The 19,429-nt window shown below is 43.3% G+C and overlaps 1 protein-coding gene across 1 annotated transcript in view; it reads left to right on the forward strand.

Moving 5' to 3' along the window:
- Positions 1-19,429, forward strand: part of AKAP6 (A-kinase anchoring protein 6) — a 606,671-nt gene that overhangs the window by 448,150 nt on the left and 139,092 nt on the right. Inside the window, exons 8-9 of the mRNA XM_069730511.1 lie at positions 5,467-5,606; positions 12,087-12,207. Coding sequence (XP_069586612.1) covers positions 5,467-5,606; positions 12,087-12,207 — 261 coding nt within the window. The remainder of the gene's footprint in view (positions 1-5,466; positions 5,607-12,086; positions 12,208-19,429) is intronic.

The following is a 19,429-nucleotide window of genomic DNA, read 5'->3' on the forward strand; positions in this document are numbered from 1 at the left end:
ATACCCGGCGCCGCCGCCAGCACTCGGGACTGGAGTGTGCGGCTGCATGTATTTCTATGCAGCCGAACACTCCGGTCCTGAGTGCCGGCGGCGGCGCCGGGTATTGAGGCGAGAGACTCACGCGAGTTTCTCACATTGCTGTTGCAAGTGTGACGTTGTCCGAACAATGATAAACGATTATACAGCAATCATGAAGAGCCCCATCTAAATGGAGCAGACATCAAGCTTGCGCACCTTCACTCCTTTCATTCTCAATGGGAGTGGTGGAAATATTGGAAAGATGGGACTACATTTTGACTGCACCATAGATTGTGCAGCCAAGGAACACCCTATGCCAATGCTACATTGACGCATCATATAAGTAAAAGGTGTATCTTTGACACCCGCAGGTCATAAAATATCCAAATTTTTATTCTTTGTGGCTTGCGTGTCGTAGTAAAGGAAACTTGTAGGTCGTCATTCACTTATTTTATAATGTAATGTAGCAGTTGCATAGCGCGATCTTTGGCCTTAAGACCTGTGTCTGAACTAAAGCTGCCAACCCCTGTTGCTGAGTTTAGATCAAAAGTGTGTCAAATGGTGAATACATTCCTAAAATGTAGTTCAGAAATAAGGAGGAAGCCAACCCAGGCTGCTCAGTTGTAGCAATTGTACATTTGGTTGTCAATTGTGGCATGGTCATGAGTCATGACATAAGCAGTGGATCAGAGTTCACAGACTGCTGTTGTGATGCCATTTTTTCCATTTTAACATAGCATAAAATTAAAAAGTGAAAGTTTTAAGAAGTTAAGAAGCATTTATACCTAAAAACAAAACAATGACAATAAAGTTTTATGTTTTGTCTTCTTATATTAAAGAGGTTGGCGTCTTCACTACTTTTTTTATTGACGGTCTATTCTTAGGATAGGACATCAATATCTAATTGGTGGGGGTACAACACCTGGCACCCCTACAAAACAGAGCAAGCGGCAGGCAGAAGTTCTCAGATGCTGCCGGTACACTGGAGCTCCATCAAAACTATAGTGGCCACGGCAGGTACTGCAGGTCTACCCCTATTTATCTGAAAAGAGGCGGATCCTCAGTACCCAACCGTGGCCACTATAGAAATGACAGAGCTGCTGTGTTCCCCCAGCATCCAAGAACTCCCGTCCACCGCCTGTAGCAACAGATTGTCAGGGGGTGCCGGATGGATCACCCCTACTTATCAAATATTGATGGCTTGTCCTAAGGAAAGGCCATAAATAAAAAAAAGTAGTGACCAAACCCTTTAAGTTGTACCATTCATTTAGTGATCATTACAATTGTCTATGGGGCATCGTCTAACTTTCCTTAAAGGGAACCTGTCAAGAGGTTTTCCCATATAAAGTATGGCCTTAGAGCCTTTTTAACAGCATACGGGATAGCTGTAAAAAAAAGTCCCCGATCCAGCCTGCAGATCCCAGAAAAGATCTTTTATTATGCTCACAGACTGGGTGGTCCAGGATGACGTAGGGCATGTCATCCACACAAAGCAAGGAAGGAGAACCGCGATCACAAGATGAGGCGCTGGATCAAGGCTAGAGACACCCATTGGACCAGACCGCCCCATCTCTTAGTATAACAAAAGGTCTTTTTTTTAATCTGCCAACTGGATCGGGGACTTTTATACAGCATTCCTGTATCCTGTAAAAAAAAAGCTCTAATGGTGGTGGTTGTACTTTATATGGGGAAAACCTGGTGTCAGGTTCCCTTTAATTCCTGGGCAGCAATTATAGTTATATCATAGCTTAACCAAACAAATTTGTACAGTTTGCGCGCACTGCGGGTGCACATGAGCCTTAACGGTTTAGAATTGATTTTCCATTCATGTAAAATTATAACTATTTAGCAGCCTAAATTATGGATATTAATCAATTGTTGCTTTTGAAAAAACTTCCAGTTAAACGAGCTGATTTAAAAATAGAGATCTTCCAGTGTTTTAGGAAAATCAGGCATGACGAGAAAATGGTATAAATTAAAGAAGTAACCTATACCCACCATTTTTTCCCAGCGAGCTTGAGTGATGCCATTTGGGGGTCTCTGCTTACTTTCTGCAGTGATGACGGGATCTCCATACAACCATCAGCAGTCGCCGACCATGTGCTGTGCTTGTTGCGTTATATCGATGATGTTTTACTTTTGTGGCGGGCGACGGTGCAGCAGTTGGAAGACTTTATGGCTGTATTAAATACTAATATCTTTAACATCAAATTAAAATACAGATATGAATATACTAAAATTTATTTTTTAGACATTAGCCTGGAGGTGGATTCCTTTTCTACCATTCAGACGGATGTCTTTCATAAAACAACATCAGTCAATGCTTTAATACATGCTAAGTCAGCACATAGCCACTCCACCATGAGGGCCGTCCCGGTTAGACAATTCTTGAGGGTGAGGCGGATCTGCTCGACAGACCAAAAGTTTGAAACCCAGGCTTTAGACCTAAAGGAAAGATTTAAACAACAGGGCTATAGTTAGAGATGCACAAAAAATGGGTATAATAAGGCTAGGTCGGTGTCTCGGGATTCGCTGTTGTACCACAAAACTAAAAAGGTAAAGCAGGATGAGAAGATACCGTTCATTTCCGTATTTAATCACGAGTGGGATAATATGCGGACCATTTTGACCAATCATTGGCCTGTTCTTGGTACTAAGCCCTCTCTGGGACTGTTTCTGACAGATAGACCATTGATGACCCCCCGTAGATCAAAAAATCTTAGGGACCTGTTAACAACAAGTTATTATGTAGCACCTAGTGTAAATCATTTCGGTAGCACTAAACCTAGGAAGGGTTCTTTTAAGTGCGGCCACTGCTTGGCTTGCGCCAATGTTCTTCAAACATCAACGTTCAGTTCAATGGATCACAAAGAATTTGATATTAGAGAGTATATCTCTTGCAATACGGACAATGTGATCTATTATGCTACATGCAGTTGTCCCCTTATTTATATAGTATTAACATCACGTGAACTAAGGGTACGTGTGAGAGAACACGTACGGGACATTGGCGCAGCCAAGCTACTGGAGGATGTGTCGACTCTTAAGACCATCCCAAGACACTTCAGGATGGTCCACAACTGTAATCCAAAGGATTTTAAGGTTAGAGGCATAGACGTTGTACATGTTGGAATTAGGGGGCAACGTAAAAAACTCCTAGCACAATGGGAATTAAAATGGATTGTGACTTTGGCAACTGTGAAACCTGCTGGCCTAAATGAATCCTTGAATTTTGGCCCCTTTTTGTAAGGTTATCTAATCTCCGACCGTTAAAATAATTCTCTTCACTTGTATTTTAACTGCTTACGTGTGTTGGGTTTTAATATTCATGTTTTTGAGATATATCATATACAGGTTCCTTCTGGATAAATTTAGCTATAATGGCTTTCTCTGGATCTGATTGCTTTCAAAAATACATGTAAAGAATGATGACATGAAAAGAGGAATGATTCAACCTTGCCCGTCAGATCTGGGATGGAATCCATATTTAATTCTTAATTTCCTTGATTGTATGATTCCTTTATTGCATTGTCAATGTTATGTTATAAATCAGTGTGGATATATTCAACTTTGTACCTTTAAGAGCTGTGGTGCGCGTGTGCGTGCTGGCGGTCTGCGGTTGTCCCCCCGCTCCGGCATCATCCTGCTGCAGGCCCAACTGGGACCTGTTGGTGCCCACTCGTGTGTGCGGTTGGGTATGTCCGGGCAGGGGTGGGTTAACCCGGACGGTGGCGCGCGCATGCGCCATACTCACACAGCTAGGATCCAGTGGAGTCAGGTGATGATCACATGATGTGTCTCCATGGATACTTAAGGTCCTGTAGACAGCCGAAATCACACTTCCCCTTGAGAAAGCAAGGCTGACAGCGGCGAAACACGCGTCGGGATGCGTGCAGTGGGCTCTTCAGTGCTAGGTGAGACATGCTCTCTTGTTGTATCCGTTCTTAGGCCCACCAGGCTGGGCATATGTTATGGTTGGACGCTTCATAAGACTGGTGGACTTTTATATAAACACTCACTCAGGTCACTATAAGCGATTGATTGCATCACAATGACCTTTATTTATGATGATGAGGGTTGTGTCTTTTGGGATACTTAAAGGAGGGTGTTGTCCTCACCGGAGTTATTTGATTACTGTACTGATACAATGATGTATTTATTATTACACTGAGCGCCACTTACATCTGGTGTCTTTGATCATAGCACTTTCATTACTTTGTGTTTTTAAATTGTTTGTATTGGTATAAATAAAGCTTTTTTCACTTTTTATACTAAACTCCTATTTGTTCTCTGGTGTTTCATCAGCAGTCCAAGCAGTGATGTTGGCATGTATGCCACGTGACCGCCACTTTTTTTTAATGCTGTACTGCACTTTTAACAAACTTACAAAAAATTTAATTTAAGAAAATCTTGTTTACAGGTATTATTAAATTCAGGACAAAATACTCTTGGTTTATGTCCTCATGATCTTGTGTTATGAGAAAATAAAAACCACTGTTTTGTAAATGTACTAAAATGTGTATTAATTATATTCAAATTGATAAATAATTGAAAACCCTGCACTCCTCTTTATTGACCCTCCTAATTAAATCTTCTCTGCCTTGCCCCCAGCTGTTCAGTGTGTAGACGTAAGAAATACTTCCTCTCTTCATCTACCACAAATCTTATACTTCCCTTCTCCAGGAGGATGAGAAATTTAATATTACAAAAGGCATGTTCCGAGCCGGTCGTATTATGCATTGGGCCTCAATATCTGAGCAAATGTAAATAGCATTTTATTTAAAACATCTGTCCGCAGTGGGATAGATGAAACGCGTGTCTGCTGTCCAGCTGCTGACTTTTAATGCTCTGAATAATAATAAAATAAAAACCCCACTGAAATCCTCAAATCCCCAGGACAAGAATGCCGTATTCAGGATCCAACCAGCGGGTGCGCAAGACATAAATAGTCTTGAATTCTATCTTTTCCAGCGCTGGCACTTAGATTTTCATAGTCAATATCAGAAATAGTGGAGGTTCAGGTGAGGCAGTATCTCAGATATGCAATCAAAGTGTCTTTTGTCATAATATAGTTGTTGGGTAAATCAAAGTGATGCTTTACAATGACATACTCGGGATACACGCAAATATTTACATATGCAGTTAACTCCCCATTAGAAATTCAGATGCCAATAAGACGTGCTATGATCTGGAGGGCAAATCTCAATTCACCGATTAAAACTAGCACATTTAGTAATTAAATAAGTGGCAAAAATCCTAAATAGCAACTTCATTGCATAAAGTTGTAGAAAACTCTTACTGCATCACAACTACTGGCCACCAAGTGGCGCTGTTGGGGGCATTGTGCTGTCAGGGGTCTATGGAATTGGATTTTCGTGTCCATTTTTGCAAGGTTGTATATTGTGTTTGTTTAGAGCCCATGATCTATCTGTTCTCTTCACTACACAGGTAGATGAACCTCTCAGTTCCTTACAAGCTCAGAGAGATGCAGTAACCAAGATGTCGCTGCAGCTAAGCAGCGCGGAGTATACTGAGAAAAGCCATCATTCTGAACCACCTCCGCTGAAAAGTAGCCTGAGATGTGACAGGTGAGAAGATCTCTGTAACACTGTTAAATTAAGGATCTGTCTATATAATCACTTGTAGAACTTTAGCAATCTGCTGTTATTATTGGAGCTAGTGATGGACAGCCTGGCTCTTTGTACCAGATCGTTGGCTACATTGGACCCATCACTAATTGGAGCTCCACTAGGCCTAAACATTTCTTCTCCAACCCAACATCATAGTATTCCAACATATAGTGGAAATAGAGGTCTCCTGTAACTGAACTTCACAGCAGGACGACCAAGATGTCAGTGATGGAGGCCTCCACCAGGTCCTTAGTTCCCAACTCAGTGCTCCATAATCATGTTCTGGGGGTCTGGGGAGTAAGGATAACGGTTGCAGAAAAATGTATACATACATATATATATGTCATTTTTTTAATGTGTTAGAGATCAGCAGCAGAACACGTAATAGTATTACACGATGGATGGGGGACGTTATAGCAGAAAAAGTCAGGATGGGCTTATTATGCCAGGAAGGGGCCCAGGATGGGGAATATATTACTGGAATGAGCCAGGAACTGGGCATTACACCAGGATGGGGGCCATTATACCAAGTAGGGTGCAGGATTTGGATACTATTACAGGAGAGGGCTAAGGATGGGAGTCATTATAACAGGAAGTGGCCAGGATCAGCACATTATACCAGGAAGAGGCCCAGGGTGACGGACATTATTACTGGAAGGGCCCAGAAGGGGGACACTATAGCAGGAAAAGTCCAGCATTGGAGACATTATTACTGGGAGGGGACTGGATGGGGATATTGTACCAGGATGGAGATATTATACCATGAAGAGGCCAGCATTGGGACATTATCACTGGAAGGGGCCCTGGATGGGGGATATATATTACTGGAAGGAGCCAGGAAGGGGACAATACACCAGGATGGGCGATATTATACCATGAAGGGGCCAGGATTGGCATAATATTAAAGGAGAGGGCTCAGGATTGGAGATATTTTTACACTAAGAGGCCCAGCATGGTGGACATTATTAATGGAAGGGGCCCCAGATGAGGAATATTCTTACTGGAAAGGGCACATGATGTTTTCCATTTTCACAGCAAGGGGCACAGGATGATTGACATTATTACCATAAGGGACCACAACACACACTTAACATAGTCTTCAATGCAAGTCAAACATGAAATGGAATTTAATACGAGTTGGCTGTTTTTTCAGCATAATCACAATCTTAGGGGTATAGCGCCATACATTGTGTTGTGGTTCTGAGTGGTACTGCAGGCTGTCTGCCATAAAAGAGAATTTAAGAAAGCTGCTGTATCCTCAGTGAGCTAATCAATAGGGGTGCTGGATAAGTCTTATATATTGAGGTAATGGAAAAAACTTTAAAGGGGGTTTCCACTATGTTGCTAAATTTAATAAATGGAAACCATAAAATTAAAAATAAAAGCCATAAAAATCTTCCACCCACTACATCTATATCCGTGTGGTGTCATCTGTGTGTCCATTTCTACATCTGTGTTGTGTCATCCATGTGCCTGTTTCTACATCCATGTTGAGTCATCTGTGTGTCCGTTCCTACATCCATCTTGTGTCCTGTGTCTCCGGTTCTACATCTGTGTTGTGTCATCTGTGTGCCCGTTTCTAGATCCATCTTGTGTCCTGTGTCTCCGGTTCTATGTCTGTGTTGTGTCATCTGTGCCCATTTCAACATGTGTGTTCTGTCATCTGTCTGTTTGTTTCTACGTCTGTGTTGGATCATCCACGTCTCAATTTCCACATCCATGTTCTATCATCTGTATGTCCATTTCTGCATCAATGTTGAGTCATCTGTGTATCCGATTCTACATTCGTTCTGTGTCCGTTTCTACATCGGTGTTGTGTCATCTGTTTGTCAGTATCTACATCCATGTTGTGTCATTTGTGTGTCTGTATCTACATCTATGTTGTGTCATCCATGTGTCAGTTTCTACATCCGTGTTATGTCATCTGTGTGTCCGCTACTACCTTCGTGTTGTGTCTTGTGTGTGTCCGTTTCTACATCTGTGTTGTGTCATCTGTGTCCATTTCTACGTCTGTGTTGTGTCCTCTGTGTGTCCATTTCTACGTCTGTGTTGTGTCCTCTGTTTGCCCTTTTCTATATCCATATAGTGTCATCTGTCTGTCTGTTTCTATGTCTGTGTTGGATCATATGTGTGTCCATTTGTACATCCGTCTTGTGTCATCTATGTATCCGTTTCTACATCCGTGTTGTGCCCTGTGTGTGTCCATTTCAATATCTGCGTTGTGTCATCTGTGGCTCCATTTCTACGTCTGTGTTGAATCATCCGTGGTATCATACTGGTATCATAACATATGTTCACTCCACAACACGGACAGTGCCTTTCTATAACACCACCCTCACATCAGCCATGGACTGAGTCGCCCCTCTCATGCATGGCAAAGTGCGACAAATCAGTAGGCAACCTGGTTTAACAATCTCACAAAAAAACTTCGACAAGCATCCAGGGTCGTGGGGCAGTGTTGAAAGAAAACACGCCTGCCAGATGACTTCACTGCTTTAAACAAGCTATACTTGCCTTCAAATTAGCCCTCACATCTGCTAAACAGACTTATTTCACAAACCTTGTAACTTCATCATCCTACATCCCAAAACAACTGTTCAGCACATTTAACTCTCTCCTCCACCCACCACTGCCTCCTCTGTTATGATACGGTGGTCTAGGAGCAACATTGAACGAGCTCCGAAGGAAGTGGTAACTGTACTGACCGCAGTCCCTAAGCTCAACACAACACAAGAAGTAGCCGTGAAATGCTCCTAACTCTCCCTAGGCATCTCGTCACAGCCTAAGAGCTAACTACCCCTAAAGATAGAAGCAGGAAAGCTATCTTGCCTCAGAGAAAATCCCCAAAGGATAGATTAGCCCCCCACAAATAATGACTGTGAGTGGAGAGGGAAAAGACATACACAGAATGAAATAAGGATGAGCACAGGAGGCCAGTCTAACTAAATAGATAGGACAGGATGGAATACTGTGCGGTCAGTATAAAACACTACAAAAATCCATGCAGAGTTTACAAAAAAATCTCCACACCTGACTAAAGGTGTGGAGGGCAAATCTGCCTCCCAGAGCTTCCAGCAAGACAGAATTAATTCACACTGATAAGCTGGACAAACATAGAAAGCACAGAATGGATAAGTCCACAATCTATGGACAGAAAAGGGCAAGCAAAAACTTAGCTTAGCTGAACTGGTCAGGATGACAGGGAACTCCAAAGAGATGTGAATCCAACCAGGAACCATTTACAAGTGGCACTGGCTGAAGATAGAGCCAGACTTAAATAGCCGAGCAGAAGAGACGATAAGTGGAGGCAGCTGATGACAGCTAACTCCAAGGAGCAGCCATACCACTAGAAACCACAAGAGGGAGCCCAAGAGCAGAACTCACAAAAGTGCCACTTACAACCACCGGAGGGAGCCCAAGAGCGGAATTCACAACACTCCTCCAATTTCCCTCATCTTTTCTGAGGACTTTGCCACCTACTTCAAAAACAAGATCAACGAAACAAAGCAAACCTTTACTGTTCCACCACCCCAACCACTCCATATACCAGAGCTCTGCCCTTCCCTAATAACTTCCCTCTCCAACATCACTGAAGGAGAGCTTACTCACTTCCTTTCCAAATCACACCTCACCAGTCACCACCTGTGCACTTGACCCCATCCCTTCCCTCCTGCTCCCCAACCTCACTAAGGCTACGTTCACATTAGCGTTCCGCTAATGTGCGTCGCTGTTGCGTCGGCGACGCAGCGGCGACGCGCCCCTATGTTTAACATAGGGGACGAGTGCGTTTTTTTGGTTGCGTTTTTCGACACGTGCGTCGTTTCCGACGCTAGCGTCGGACGCAAGAAAATGCAACAAGTTGCATTTTTCGTGCGTCCAATTTTCGTCAAAAAACGACGCACGCGTTGCAAAACGCAGCGTTTTTGTGCGCGTTTTTTGTGCGTCGAGCGTTGCGTCGCCGTTGCGTCGCCGACGCACCGGCGCGCAACGCTAATGTGAACGTAGTGTAACACACTCATTCCAGCCCTAACCCATCTCTTCAACCTATCGCTATCTTCTGGTACCTTCCCCTCTGCCTTCAAACATGCCACCATCACACCCATCCTCAAAAAAACTAACCTTGACCCAACTGCTATGCCCAGCTATTGCCCCATATCACTGCCCATTTGCTTCAAAACTCCTTGAGCAGCATGTCCATGCTCAACTTTTCTCCCACCTCTCATCTAACTCTCTCCTTGATAACCTCCAATCTGACTTCTGCCCCCACCACTCCACCGAAACTGCCCTGACAAAAATTACTAATGACTTACTAACAGCCAAAGCTAACAGACAGTTCTCCATCCTCCTCCTTCTCCACCTGTCCTCTGCTTCTGACACAGTCGATCACTGCCTACTGCTACAGATTCTTTCTTCCCTAGGCATCAAAGGCCTTGCCCTGTCCTGGATTGTTTCATACCTTTCCAACCGCACATTTAGTTTTTCCCACTCCCACACTACCTCCTCATCCTGCCCTCTCTCTGTTGGAGTCCCTCAAGGCTCTGTCGTAGGGCCCCTACTTATTTCCATCTATACCCTTGGCCTAGGACAACTCATAAAGTCCCATGGCTTCCAGTACCACCTGTATGTGGACGACACTCAGATCTACCTCTCTGACCCAGATGTCACCTCTCTGCTCTCCAGAATCCCAGAGTGTCTGTCAGTCATATCCTCCTTCTTCACCTCTTGCTTCCTAAAACTCAATGTAGACAAAACTAAACTTATCATCTTTCCCCCATCTCGTGTATCCCCCCTACCTGATCTATCTATTATGGTAAACAGGATCACATTCTCTCCCGCACCTGAGATCCGCTGCCTCGGGATAACTCTTGACTCTGCCCTGTCCTTAAAACCGCAAACTCTTGCCACCTCCTGTAGCCTCCAACTCAAAAATATTGCCAGAATCCGTCCCTTCCTCAGCCTACAATCTACCAAAACTCTTGTGCATGCTCTCATCATCTCCCGCCTCGATTACTGCAACACCCTCCTCTGTGGCCTCCCAGCTAACTCTCTTGCACTTCTCCAGTCTGTCCTCAACTCTGCTGCCCAGCTAATCCACCTCTCTCCTCGCTACTCCCATGCTTCTCCACCCTGCAAATCCCTCCACTGGCTCCCAATTCCACAACGAATCCAGTTCAAACTACTAACACTGATCTACAAAGCCATCCACAACCTGTCCCCTCCCTATATCTCTGAACTAATCTCCCACTATCTTCCCTCACGTAATCTTCAATCCTCCCAAGACCTCCTACTCTCCTCCACACTTATTCGTTCCTCACACAACCACCTCCAAGATTTCTCCAGAATATCCCCCATCCTCTGGAATTCCACACCTCAACATGACCGATTATCCACCACTCTCGGATCCTTCAGATGGAACCTGAAAACCCATCTCTTCAGGAAAGCCTACAGCCTGCAATAACCATTCTGCCGCCTCATCAACCACCCGAGCTGCCGCCTCACCAACCACCCGAGCTGCCACCTCACCACCACCAGAGCTGCTGCACCCCCGACCTTCTGTCTCTTCCCCATTATCCCATAGAATGTAAGTCCGCAAGGAAAGGGTCTTCTCCCCTCTGTACCAGTCTGTCATTGTAAATTTGTTTACTGTAAACGATATCTATAACTCTATACGTAACCCCTTTCTCATGTACAGCACCATGGAATTAAAGGTGCTATATAAATAATAATAATAATACTGGTATCATGATTCACTTTTTATTGCTGTGGCTGTTACTTGTTTGATTGTGGAATATATTATGTGTATACACAGTACATGAGATAAATCTATTATTCTTTATTATTTGCACTACCTCTGCCTCCAGCACTTATCTATGAAGTGATCTTAATTATCATCCTGTACTATTCATTACATGTACTATGCTTGCCCTTAGTATTTACTTATGAAATGGTCATATTTAGCAGTTTGGTATTTGTTATGTAGTAGTTTATGTGGAACTTTATATACTGCACTTAATAAAAATCTAACTACCTCTTTATTAACATTCACTACCTGTCTATTTACTATATTTATATTGATGCGGTATCTATAATTATCTTTCCATTAGCATTGCATCTTTTCAGAAATACCATGATTTAATATATGGTACTTTTCCGGACAAATTGTGTAATTTTGAATATGCATGCACCATTTTTCAGGTGATAATTGTATTACATATGGATATACTATAGGACTCAATCATCCTCTCCTGTAACGTTTACCCCTTGAATTTTTAAATGTCTTTATCATTTTGGTTTTGATTTAATAAAAATGACATCAAATTTAAAATAGTCTTTCATGCTTATAGGATTTTGTTCTATTTTTGAGCTATTAGACACCATTTGCCCCATTATAGGCTTAAATATCATCTATTAATACTGTTTGCTCTTTTTTCTCTGCAGTGTACAGGACTTGGAGGGAGAGTGCCAAGAATTTTGGGACTGGCTTCTTGACATGGAGGCTACCGTGCAGAACAGTCTTGGATTATTGGTGTCTGAAGAGCAGCATCTACAGATGTGCAAGGTGGATCACTAATGTCCTAGCCGTATAATGCTGAGAAATACTGAATGTTGGTGATCTAGAAACGATCATGAGATTTTTATCATGACCTGGTACATGACCACAAGTCAGTAGTCTTAGACTAGGTTCACATTAGCGTTTCTGTGCGCAGCGTATCATCTGCATGTGCAAACGCATGCCAAAACACATGCTTACACCTCCGCATCATCTTACGCATGACGCAAAAAAAACGCTGCGTGCGCATGCGCTAAATGCATTTTGGCATGCGTTTACGTTGTTTATGCACATGGTGGAGGTGGTGACATCATTTCCTTGGAATGAAGTACGCATGCGTATCGAACGCATGCATAAGCGTGTCCTTGTGTACCAATGCGTTCCCATAGACAGTAATCCGTTTTTTTACGCAATCATCCACATGCACATGATTGCGCAATATTTGACGCCTCACATAAAGCAACATGTTGCGTTCACCGAACACTGCCACACACCGTGAAACGACGCATGCATATGTCCCTGCGTACACCATGTTAAAGATATGTATGCATGACGCATGCGGATATATGCGGATCATACACTGCACACAGATACGCTAATGTAAACCTGACCTTAGAACATAACTAACACTAACATTGCTCATGTCAAACAATTTTATTGCATATTTTGCCAAAATTGAATGTAAAGGTTATCATGTTTGAATACGAATCTGAATCAGTCGGATTATGGAATCCATCTAGATTAAAGGGGTCTTCCCATCTTCAAGATCCTATCTCAATTTGTAGCAGGTATAATAATATTAGCAACTACCTTCAATTAGAAATGAAGTACAGTTCTTCTGATTCGCTCTGTCACTTACCCCATGTGCAGGGCATTGGAGTAGCTTAGATATCCTTGGTTATGACCACTAACAAATAACTAACTGTCACTATATGAGTGGTCGTAACCTTGGATACCTAAGCTCCTGCAAAGCCCTGCACATGGGGTAAGTGACACAGCAAATCAGAAGAACTATACTACATTTCAAAATGGAGGTATTTGCTAATATTATTATTACTACACCTACTATATATTGGGATTCGATCTTGGAGATGGGAATACCCCTTTAATGACTTTTTGGTTGTGTCCATGGTTTGACCTGTAGAGGTCTGTTCCTGGTTGTGTAATACTGTTTTTCTGTTATGGCATGCCACTGGCATCTGAAAAGAGCCGTATCTCCCAAGTAGGTTATATCTCAGTGAGCATGTCTCACAATCCATAAAACCTCCGGTAGTTCAGTGTCATACACAGCAAACATGCTGCCGTGCCCACTGCTGGCACATAAATGCAGACATATTGTAGAAACAGTTACTGTATTGCTCAGAAAGAGTAACACCTGTGTGACGAAATCTCCTAAGAAGTAAAATCTCAGTAGGTCTGTGGTATCTCCGAAGCAGTAATATCTAACTTCTGTGCATGTTATCAGGCCAAAATCACCAAATCACCAGGGTATGTGAACTTTTGATCAGAGTCATTTGGATGTTTTGGGTTTTCATTATGATTTAAAAAGAAAAAACTCAGTAGTTTGACAATAAATGGCTTCACCCAACCACTAACCATGAGTGGAGAAAAAGTTTTGGTGTTATCACTCATATTCTCTGAAAAAAGGCCAAGAAAGCAAAAATTCTACCGGGGTATGTAAACTTTTGAGCACAACTGTACATCTTGCTATAATAAGCCTATATATTTAGGAGGGGGTAATGTCATAAATAGTAATATATAGCTCATAGGTTGGGATTATTGGCGTGATATTTAGTAAACTAGCCTCTAATAATGATAGTGATGATCCCTTTAAAGGGAATCTGTCTGCAGGTTTTTTCTACCTCACCTGATAGCAGCATAATGTAGTAAAGAGAAGCTGATTCCAGAATGTGTTAGTTAGTTTACTGGGTGCAGCAGTTCTGACACAATCAGAATTTTTAAATGTTGCAGAGCTCAGAAAGCTAAACCTGCCCACACCAGACTCTGTGTGGCACCCCTGAGGTCTGGTCGCCACAGAGGTACTGCACCTCATCCAGAGGTGTGGGACTCCGCTCTCAGGTAAGGAGGGGGGACTAACCGAGACTCCACACCAGCATCCAACACAACAACACTCCAGTAAGGGCATCTGGGTGTACCCTAAGGGAGGATGGCCTCATCCCAGTCTGGAGAGGGTAACTAGGTAGAGAGTGTGGGTGGAGCCAGTAGTTAGAGGAGGAGCTAATTAGGAGGGAAAGTAGTCAGTCAGTGAGAGGAAGCAGATGGAGTGAGACGTGCTGAGAAGGAGCTCCCTGTGAGAGGGAGCTAGAGAGAGAAAGAAGCTTCAGAAGCAAGAAGGGGTCCTAGGGGCATGGGTAGGGAGCAATCCACCTGTGGGGCCCACAACCACGCTGACCATTGCCAGGTGGAGTGACCAGGTCGCAGTGCGGAACCGACCTCCAAGTCTAGTGGAGGACTGCAAGACTCAGCTAGCCAGCCAGAGGCTGCAACATCTGCATGTGCTGCAGCCACAACCAACACATTCGCTGAAAAGGCAGCCACATAGGATCCAGGGGACCAACAGAAAGTGTCGCCCGACAATATCTGAGGCTGCTGGACTGGGACACTGTGTGAACGCGCAGGGCAGAAGGGTGAGAGCCAGCGCAGTGAGACAGCCAGGAAAGGAACATAGACCGGGGGTTCTGGAAAGTGCACCCAATTTACTTGAGAGCTGGCTGGACCACAGACCCGGAAGACACCACACCTTGGCTGGGGACTACAACTAAGAACTGTGAGTAAACGTGTGGAAACTGCACCCTGCTGTGTCCTCTGAATTATTACTGCGTCACCTGCCCTGCACTATAACCACCATCATCACTCTTTAACACCATCACTGCCCTGGGGTGTAGCTCTACTTGTGGGGAGCTGTAACAACACTGCTGCATCACAATCAGCTCCAGCGGTCTCTTCAAGCAGCGTCAGCTAAAATCTCCTATTTGCCGAATACCACAGATGGCGTCACGAACAGTTCCCCTTTTCCCATAAACTTTATTCCCCTTTATTTCACTTTTATTGGATGCCCAAGGCCATGGACCAGGTCACTGACACATCCCCCTTAAGAACTGTCCGACCCGGCCAGAGTACCCCGCAGCCCTGTATGTACATTGTCTATTGACAGTGAGCTGCTTTTCACAGAAGAGAGTATGGTTGTGAGCTGTACTCCGAGCAGTGATAATATCCTGGCAATAAAACTTTCATTGTATGGAAACAAAAGCACACAGCCTAATAAGTGACACGTCCCTTAAATCTGTGTCTCAGTCCCTACATCATGTTGTCCTTAGATTACATAGAATAGCGAACACCTGCTGACACAGATTCTCTTTAAAATCAAGAATATGATCAACAGCAAAAAGATGAAGAGTTTTCTATGTTTTTCTACACATTTAGCCTTTTTCCAACTACAATAATATGCTGTAATGTAGTAGCATATCTTGAAGGTTATTCTGAAGTTAAACAACCATCAGACAATCAACATTCATAGGGCGTAAGGATCGCTGCTGAGGATGAGGGGTTGTTTTTAAGGATGTTGAGGGCATATAGACTAGTTCATAGAATTTCTACACTGACCATATGCAAATAAATAAAAACTATTAAATCTGTGGTCCAAAACTAATATTGATTTTAATCCTAAATCTATGTCTATTTATTGTAATAATTGAATCTATTTTGTAATATACCTTCATTAAATAGTCCTTCCTTACCCTTCTTTCTCTGTTCTATCTAGCTTCTTTATTTATTTTTCACTTCTGTTTTTATGACATTTTCTTTGAGAATCCCCAGTGCATGTCAGGTTCTCAATTCTGATGTATGCTCAGTACGAGTTTCCTTGTTACTGTGCAAAATAATTTTCAATGCACAGTGATAGTGCGCTCCCTGGCCAGCTCTCATGAGAAGTCACAAATCAGCAAGAGAGTGCACTGTCAGTGCACATTATAATGAGAGAATGAGATGAGCAGATACCAGCCCTGCCTATGAAATGTACGTCACTTTTGAGGGTGGGATTGATCCCTGCTCTCCAACACTTCTCATTGGAACCACTGTCACTGTGCAATATTTTTTTTTAATGCATAATGACAAGTAAGCTCATACAGAGCATAAATTGAAATTGACAACCAACACATTCTAATGAGAAGGCATGAATCATCAAGAGAGTGCACTGTCAGTGCACATTGTAATGAGAGAATGTGGTGAGCAGATACCAGCCCCACCTCTGAAATGTACATCACTTTCGAGGGCGGGTTTGATCCCTGCTCTCCGCATTATCTCCTTATAATGCACACTGACAGTGCACTCTCTTGCTGGTTCGACCCTCATTGGAGCCAGTGAGAGAATGCACTGGCACTATGCATTAAAATGAATATTACACAGTGACAAGTAAGCGCTTAACTGAGCATAAATTGAAATTGACAACCAACGCATTCTCAGTAGAGCAGGAACTAGCAAAGCCCTTGAAACTGACATTACTGAGGACGGACGCTTCAGTTCATGATGGGGACAATGGCTGTGGCATTGACTGCAGCCCCTACTCCTGATGACGTCTTTTTGAGTATCCCAGCATGCACTGGGGATTCTCATGCAAACCATCATCAAAATGAAATTAGAAAACAATAAATAAAGCAGTGAGGTAGATTAGAGAGGAAACGGTAGGGACTTTTTAATTAAAGTATAATTATATTATCAGTGATCAGATTATTGCAATAAAGAGATAGATACTTATGATTCAAATGAATATTAATTTCTGATTAACCCTTTAAGTTGCAGTCAGTTACTAGTGACTGTCTTAGAAGAGGGAGTATAATATATTGTGCACTACAACTTGTGCGCCAATGCATCATGTAACTAGGTGGAAGATGGATATCTTGCTTTAAGATAGGTGGTAGTATCGAGAAACAATATGGCACAAGAAGTATGTCCCAGAAGTATTTCGCTGTGTTCCGGGACATAGTGCGGCGGCGCATGCGCACTAATGCTTTTCGGCTTTGCCCACAGTTGGGCAAAGCATACGGCACGTGCGCAAGGCAAGATTGCCTTGCGCACACGTGTACTACGGAGGAAACCAACTCACATTCAAGAAAATAGTGCGGCGAGCGGGAAAGGAAGGGGTCAATGAAACAACAGAAAACACCGCCTATCGGACCGAACACAGGGCCCGCCAAAATCAGGTGACAGGTTCCCTTTAATAAGGCAGTGAGGAGAGAGATCTGCTGGGTGAAGTGCTCAGCTGGGTATGGGCATGAGCCCCGCAGGCATGGATAGTGCCCCATTGATTCACTGGACCTTAGTTCACTTCTTATGTTCTTCAACAAATCACAAGAATATTGTGACACTGATTTCTGTCTGTCCTTAGGCAGCCAGTCATTACTAAACTGTCTCCCGTTCAAATGCCGCAATTATCCCAACTAGGACTTTCTGGTGACACCATTTTTTTATCAAAGCAAATTAATTTTAATAACGATATCATACTGCAGTTATAGTCAGTTGAAAATATATGCCATGGGTCATTTTCACATAGTGATTATGGATAGATGTCATCACAATTAACCCTGCGTCAGCCGCATCTCTGGCGCACCACAGTTTGGGCGCAATGTGCCTGACAGGCACAGTTTAGAAAATCACCTATAATAGCTGGCTTTCTCAATTTCAGGGCTCTAAAAGTAATCAGTGACCTTCATATGGATGTATTAAAAGACAGTATACGAAATCAGATGCAAAAAAAATTCATTTAATAGCCATAAAAGTAATAAAACAAAAAGTGTCCAAATTTCACAACCACCGCCAAATAGCCTCCAGTTTCCAGAACATAACTATTATAAAGACGGTGGTAAAACTGAGTGCGGGGTTTCGAGCAGTATCTAAAGATGGGAAAGTTCTGGGAGTGGCGGGATTCCCTGCCGCCTTGGAGGGGAAATGAAAACGTGGAAGCTGTGCCTGTCAGGTCAGTTGCACTTGATAGGCTATGTTCACATTAGCGTTGCGCGCCGGTGCGTCGGCGACGCAACGCACGACGCACAAAAAACGCGCGCAAAACGCGCGCAAAAACGCTGCGTTTTGCGACGCGTGCGTCGTTTTTTGACGAAAATCGGACGCACGAAAAATGCAACTTGTTGCATTTTCTTGCGTCCGACGCTAGCGTCGGAAACGACGCACGTGTCGAAAAACGCCACCCAAAAAACGCACGCGTCCCCTATGTTAAACATAGAGGCGCGTCGCCGCTGCGTCGCCGACGCAACAGCGACGCACATTAGCGGAACGCTAATGTGAACGTAGCCATAGAGGGTTAATTTGGCCGAACTACCCGTATTGTGGCCTGTAATCTAGAAAGATAAGCCAGTGTGTGGGATATGCTCTATATTGTAGCATCAAACTCTAGGTCTCTCAGATGTAAATGTGAATGCTGTTTTAATTAAGTTTCTAGATGATAAGCCTCCATAATACGCCCGCCTTTCTGCCCCTGGCATGTGACGTACCAAAAGTTGTGCCCATCTACTCTTATTTTATTTATTGGCCAATCTACGCTGTGTACAAGGCTGTCTTGTAAGATTCTGTTTTTCATTTAATAATTCTAGTATTGAGGGGTGTTCCTTGCCCCTGTAAATAAGTGGAGGCTTCAGCCTTCTGTGGACCACACAGTTCAACCAGCATCTGACGATTATTTCCAACATGGAGTATGATCTGGTTCTCTGGGCAGAGGGCAAATTGTTGGTAAGAAAATTCCTAAATGAAACTTGTCTTAAATAAAAGATCATGGTTCATGTACCCATTTACAGTTTTACATCCCTAAACTCTGAAGGCACTAGATGCCCCATAAACAAAAGATAGCTGTCAGCAGAACAATGGCATGGCCAGCAGCTGTCTCCCCCACCTCTCACAAACACAGGATCGCTCGCTCTGCCGATGCCTCTGTGTTCTCTCACAAAAGAGCCACTGCTAGATTCCTCTGGCAGTGACTTATTCCTCTAATAACAAAAGGATTGGCAGTCCGAAATTAGACATGGCAGATCATCATCTCCCCTGACATTATCAGCGGACGATGTTCTGGGGACAGTATGCAAACTGTATGATCCTATTAACAGTTGTTTGCTCCCATATAATTTGTAATGGATCATGCAAAAGGTTTTTAGTCTTTAAAGGGACACTGTCACCTGAATTTGGAGGGAACAATCTTCAGCCATGG

This window comes from Ranitomeya imitator, chromosome 1 (genome assembly GCF_032444005.1).
Source record: "Ranitomeya imitator isolate aRanImi1 chromosome 1, aRanImi1.pri, whole genome shotgun sequence".
In the NCBI taxonomy this organism is placed as follows: domain Eukaryota; kingdom Metazoa; phylum Chordata; class Amphibia; order Anura; family Dendrobatidae; genus Ranitomeya; species Ranitomeya imitator.